Here is a 6,658-nt window from a genome sequence, read left to right as displayed (position 1 = left end):
TGTTGCTGTTGTTCAGCGGACGGTATCCTGGTCAGGGTGCCCAGGTTGCTGGCCGAGCAGCTAGTGGTCATCGTGCCTCCGAACGCCACCGAGCGCCGTTTCGGGTTGTAGCGTGGCGGCCCTTTAAACGGTACTGGAAAATCGAGGGTTGCAAGGTTAAGTAAAGAAAGGATTACTTAGCCTTACAATTAGACGCCGCTCTCCCAACGCGTGTGTTCGTTTTCTTTCTTTCCCTATTCGTATAACAGCTCGCGAGTATTCGAAATGTGTGCGCGTGTATATGTATATGTGAGATTTCGAATAGTGAATTTTTGCCAAAAAAAAGTTTGCTCTCGCTCACTGCTCGTTGCTCACTCTCTCTCTCTCTCTCTCTTTCTCGTTTTCGTCGTTACAAGCTGGCGGATTTAGGCACGCATACACGCATACACGCACGCGTATTGTTAACAAATTGTTAAACTCGACGATCGAACGGCGTTATAATAAAACGTGGTTAGTTATACAAGAAAGCGGTGAGAAGCACACGCAGCAGTCACGCATTCCACGGGATATGTTGTTGTATATTGTATCCGTTTTGCACGATACAATGATACAGTGATTGTTGACAGGCGAGAAAAGTGATTAAAAACCGCGTCGTTCAATTTCGCCGCTTTTTTCGGGTGATCGAGTTCACCTTCGAACGGACCTTTGAATTTCTCTTCTTCCTCGCGCTCTTTTATTTTCATTTGTGCGCGCGTCGAGAGATATTTCAACGGGCCGAGTCGATCACGCGTTACACACAAAGTAAGGTAACTACCAAATATTACTGGTCAACTTGTCCCGCCACTTCGATGCTGACGGATTTTTGTCATGCTCTTTTTTTTTTTTCTTTCATTTTTAATCGATGTTTATCGATCGAGGTTTTCGAAGGGAAATCCGTGAGCAGCAAAGTCGTCGACGAGATCGAGATATATCGGGCGGCATCGTTAGTATTAGTTACTCAAAAGCGATCAAACTTTAGTCGTTTTATATATATATATATATATGTATGTATCATATAAGTATACAAATGCTCGATGCTCGACGTCTTACAAGACCATCACCACCAAAGATCCCATCAGACAATTGTTACAATTTTACGGTACTTTTGTCATACAGCACAGAGACACAGAAACACGCACAATTACATATAGATTATACGTATATACGTAAATATATATATCTTTCGTATATTATATATTTACACCATATTTGGACTATAATCTACGATTATATACTATCTACTCCTCGCTACGTTAACTAGCAAGCGCTGAAGCGTGTTGTCTTGTTGGAAAGACAGAGAAGGAAAGAGAAGGAGAGAAAAAAAAAAAAAGAAAGAAAGAAAGAAAGAAGCATTCTATACAATTCGATGTTACACATGCACATGCCAATGTTAAGATTCGTGACGTGCTCTATATATATATATATTTAAAAATTTTTCTAAACGATCCAAGTTATCGTTTCATCGGATATAACGCGTTCCTCGTGCCATCTCTTAACCTTCGCCGCGAAACCATTCGTCTCGCCGATTCCGTCTCGGGCCCGTTACCGATCGGTACCAACGATATCGTCTTTATCGATCTCCCTTTACACTTATTTTTTTCTCCTCGCCAATTTCCCGGGAAAATCGATCGTCGCCTAAACGCTATCTAATCGGATTGGACTCGAACGATCGGGGGAAGCGATGCTCGAGACACGAAAGAAGAAAAAAAAAAAAAAAGTGTATCCATCCATCCACGATCGCGAGAGGTCAATTCTTTTTCTTTTCTCGTGAAAAAAAAAGGAAACTCGCGCTCAGTCAATTTCTCCTTCACCTATCATCTCATCTCGTTGATAATCTCGCCCCCTCGTCAACTCACCAACTTCTTCCGGCTGATAATTCTTAATGACCTCGGCCAGCTCCATGTTTCCAGCGATCACCGCCACCTGGTAGGGCGTCTGGTTCGCGTAATTCAGGCTGTCCTTCTGCGCGCCTCTGAACAGTAACTGGCGTATGCACGACGAGTCCGTGTTGTTCACAGCGCAAACGTGCAACGGCGTGTTGCCGGACGCGTTACGCGCGTTCATGTCGGCACCGTAAAAAAGCAAGTGATCCAGGTGTTGGACCAAGTTGTTGCGGCAGGCCTGCGAACACGCGAGGAGGGGGGGGGGGAAGGTTATCGCGTTATCGATTATCGAAGTGCGGATGTGCGATTATAATTATAAAACCGCGCAAACCCTATCTCTCTCTCTCTCTCTCTCTCTCTCTCTGTCCTTCAAACCTCCTCCTTTTCCTTAATCCCCTCTTTTTTTCGAACAAGGGGAGGGTGCAGACGCGTTAGTCTGAGTTATTGGAAAAAAGAAAGAGAGAGAGAGGAGGGTGAAAAGGTGAAAAGCGAGACCTGATGCACTTCCTGCCATCCCTGCAAATCCTGGGCGCCTATCGTCGCGTGGTCGTGGAGCAGCGTTTCGCACAGCATCGGATCGGTTTTGTAGATGACGCTGTAGTAGAGCGGCGTCAGCCCCTTCGTGTCTTTATAATTGGGGCTTGCGCCGAGCTCGAGCAACGTCTTCACAGCTTCCAAACTGTTCCGCTCGACGGCGCGATGCATCGCCGTCAGGCCCTCCTTCGTTCGATAATCCAGCAACGCGCCACCGTTCACCAGGGCTATTATCACCTTCGAGGGTTTCTTCAACGTGGTGGCCAAGGTGAGGGGAGTCTCTGCGAACGATTTATTATGTCTTCGTTGTATTCTAATCAGAATCGTACGATTCTCAACAGATAGGGAAAGGGTTAAATCCGTGAAAAAATTTTGTGTAAATGAGATAAATTTTTTTTTTTTTTTTTTGAGAAAGATAAGTAAAAAATTTTTTTTTTTTACCTCCAGTTTCCTGGCAGTGGAAATTAGGATCCAGACCCTTGCTGCACATCTTGGCGATCTTCTCGACCTGGCTGTTTGCCACGTACTCGAGCAACCTTCGCAAATTCGTCCTCGTGTGCATCGCCTTCAACTGTTTTTCATCCAGGTGCAGCATCTTGTAGACCCGTCTTTTGTACTTGAGCTGCGAATTAAAAATGGGATCGTGGCGTAGGCTCTTTGATCATCGTGACATTACGGACGATAGAGATACGATAGAACACAGGTGTGGAATACCTGACCTCCTTCCCATTTACACGTGGCATTTATATAAGTCGCATGTATGAATTTTTCTATATTACTTTACACGTTTTGAATATTTTTATTCGAAGATTTTTAAAAAAAGGCGAGTGTAAGTATAAAGAGCGATATATATATATTAGATTCCCATGATTAGAATTAAATAAGATTGAATTGATATTTCCTATGAAAAAGTATTTAAGAAAAAAAAAAGATTCCCTTCCTCCAAGAGAAAATATACCAACATTTATATACGCCTCTCCCGAAATCGTTCAACTTTTATCTGAAAATTTATTTTTCGCCACGGAGGGAAACGCTTGACGTAAATCAAGATTTAATGTCACGTGAAACGTTGTATACGCAAAAAAAGAAAAAAAAAAGAAAAAAAAATCGCAGAGTACAGCGTACACACTCTCCATTTATTTTCGAAGTGGGCGTTTCGATACGAAGTCTCGTGAAATGCCACGAGTCTAACCCTTCCTGCACACCCACCTAATAGAGAGTCCGATGGGAAGAGAAGAGAAGCTCATTTTTCCCCCGACTCACCGACCCACCGACCCACGAGAAACATACTGTATAGAAGGGCAAAACGTGTATATATATATATATATATATATATAAAATTATCCCGGTTTAATGAGGGATTCGCCGTGTCGTTTCCCGGTGGCGTTACATCTTCTTTATAATTATCGGAGGCGTCGTGGTTCGAAGCGTTAGATTACCGACGGATAGGCAATATCGCCTGCGCTAATGACTACCGTTACCACCAATTATGATTATCCACGGGATCCGAAGTCGCGATGTAAATTAGAGACAGGACGAAAGATTTCTCGTCCCTTATCGGCCGTGACCAACACCTCGCTCTTTTTACGCAACTCGGTCGGTCGGTCGTTAACTCGTTCCCCCGCGCACGAGAGAAGCCCGACGACGCGATGCGAACTCTGACTCTTGGCGAGCAAAGAGAATCGTCGGATACCAAGGTGATCTCGGTAATACTCTCGGCTTAACGGTGGTGTTGAGAGAGGGGCATCACGGGACGCGTATCCTTCCTCTTTTCCGCGCGATGGAAGAAGAACCGTGGATGGCTCCGTGACTCGAACCGTCGCTCGCCCGATCACGTTATTACGAAGGCAACGGTTCTCATCATCGCGACGGGCGATTTTCGCAGCGTGCGTTTAATCACGTTTTGCTTCTCAGCTCGATAATAGCGTGTAATCGGTCGCTTTGGCGAGGAGTTCGTTTGAAGAAGGACTTCTCGTTAATTGCCTTGCTTCCCGAAGTATCGAGAAATCTGAAACAGCGTGGTTCGTTCGTAAACGGATCGAAATCGAATCGTTTCTCGAGGAAGCGAAAATTACGTAAAAGTCGGGTAGGAGGCGCGACGAGTCGGCTCGATCGACGGAGCTCCGTGTGCGCGTGCGCGTGTTCGAGATAAGGAAAAAAGGTAGGCGGCGTGGCGAATAGCGACGGTACCGAATACCGCGTGATCTATGGCTCCCCGTCCAACCTCGCGTTTTATTTATTTCTATCCGCGTTCCGAGTGCACCGGCCGCGATATTGGCCGCGACTCCGGACGAAAGAACAAGGGAAAAAAAAGGAAAAAAAAAGAAAGAAAAAGAAAAGTGAAACAAGCGTTGCGTACACACCGTGCACACCGTCTTCGAACGTTCCCACTTTATCTACATCATCCGGCTCGACGTTGAAATATTTCGCGAAACGGTAGAGGTGAAAATTGAGCCGCGAGTGGCTCAAGGCCGTGCCCCTTGGAAAGAGAAAAGGGAAAAAATCTCGAGGCCATCTCTTTCGCGCGGCGAAAAAAAAAACTCTCACCGTTTAATTAACGTCGGATAGAGGAGGCCGATTAATTATGCAACGATCAAAGTAGCAGGGATGATAGTAGATGCGCTCCCTTCCTCGACGAATGCACGCGTCACACACATACCATTGCCAATTTCCTCCTCGATCACGACGTGTATCCATCGCGGAACGAAACGAAGAGAAATCGGAAATCTCCAAGATGGAAGAGTTTGCGATGCGACTCAACTTATCCTAGAAAGTGAATCCCCGTGGCGAGACCGTGCCATCGACACTGAACCCGATCGCGTCAACGGAGATCAAGAACGCAAGAAGAGGAGGAGGAGGAGGAGGAGGAGGAGGAAGAAAAAGAGGAAGAAGAAGAAAAAGAAGAGGAACGCCAACACCGAGATGAGCACTAGATCCGGTTACGCAAGAAAACCGCGGGCAAGATCCAGATCTCGTTAACCGACCGAGGGATTATTTGTTTTTCCCGGATCCCCAGGTTTCAACAGTCATCGTCCCTCGTGCATCGACTTCCCTCCACGAAAAATCTCCTGACGCGACATCCTTATCCATCGAGATCCTCTTGGAAATCCCACCATTCCCTTCTGCAGTTTTCATTTTCCCCCGTTCCACAAACTCCACACTCCCCCCCTCCCCTTTTTTCTTTATTCCACTTCGTTCACTTTCTCGCCGTGGATCCTCGGCTGGCGCTCTTAGGCGGAAGGAGAGGTGGTGGGGGAAAAGTAAGCGCTCGGAAAAAAATAGCCACGCGGACCCTCCTTGACCCGCGCGTCGCGCAAAAAAGGAGGGAGGGATAAAGAGAGTTCTCGAGCAAACTCCTCGATATTGAAGAGTCGCGCGTCCCCCTTCCCCTTTCTTCCCTTTGAGGCAACCTTTTCGCCCGCGTCAATGCCTCCCTCCTCGTAGCCAGCCTCGTTTAAACCTTCGCCTCCCTCTCCCGCTTATCATCCCTCCTCGACAGTGGCGAGGTCAGGGAAAATGAAAATTCGTATCGACCCATTAAGGGGAGGGATTTCCTCCGTCGTTGGAAATCTTTGTTGATCGAAGTAAAGAGAGGATATCTCGTACTTACCTCCAAGTATCCGACGGGCCCGTTGAACGGATAGTCGCCGAGGCGACGTTCCTCGTCCAAGAATTTCCCGGCTTTCCCATTCACGGGTGGGCAGAACAAACCGTAATTGAAGCTCTCCTTCAGCTCCTGCAAACGATCGCAGAATCTGGATCAATGGAAAAAATTGTGCGGTGGATCGGCAGCCGCCGCCCGCCACCCCCGTTCTACTATATACGCTACTCTCATGCAACAACAGGGTGAGATATATACAGAGGGAATGGAGGAGGAGGGGGTTGGTTTCGAAACCGGATTCGAAACTTACTTCCATAGCTTTCCCCCTTTCCTTCGAATCGATTGGAGCTCGCCAATACAAGGGAAGCTCAAGCCTACCTATCTCTTCTCGAGGGAGGAGGAGAAGAATTCTCAACGCCTCGAGAATAATAATAATAATAATAATAATAATAATAATAATAATAATAATAATATTTCATCGAAAAGAAATCGTTTTATCCTTCTCTCCACCGATATTCTCACCTTCCTCTCTCTCTCGTTTCGAATTTATATAATACTCCTGTTCGCGGACGATTTTGCAACGACTCAAGGCCAAAGCTCCTCGAACGTGTCAACTCTCCAT

At 46.4% G+C, this 6,658-nt stretch overlaps 1 protein-coding gene across 1 annotated transcript in view; it reads right to left on the bottom strand.

Moving 5' to 3' along the window:
• The window catches only part of LOC102677969 (SH3 and multiple ankyrin repeat domains protein 1), a 37,570-nt gene that overhangs the window by 9,567 nt on the left and 21,345 nt on the right, over positions 1–6,658 (bottom strand). The window contains exons 2-6 of the mRNA XM_031508892.1: positions 6,046–6,171; positions 2,877–3,057; positions 2,397–2,716; positions 1,875–2,139; positions 7–133 (exon numbers count right to left, since the gene is read on the bottom strand). Of these exons, the coding sequence (XP_031364752.1) occupies positions 7–133; positions 1,875–2,139; positions 2,397–2,716; positions 2,877–3,057; positions 6,046–6,171 (1,019 nt within the window). The remainder of the gene's footprint in view (positions 1–6; positions 134–1,874; positions 2,140–2,396; positions 2,717–2,876; positions 3,058–6,045; positions 6,172–6,658) is intronic.

The sequence above is a fragment of the Apis dorsata genome, unplaced genomic scaffold, assembly GCF_000469605.1.
Source record: "Apis dorsata unplaced genomic scaffold, Apis dorsata 1.3 scaffold_111, whole genome shotgun sequence".
NCBI lineage: Eukaryota > Metazoa > Arthropoda > Insecta > Hymenoptera > Apidae > Apis > Apis dorsata.
This window is presented reverse-complemented; position numbering and strand designations above follow the sequence as displayed.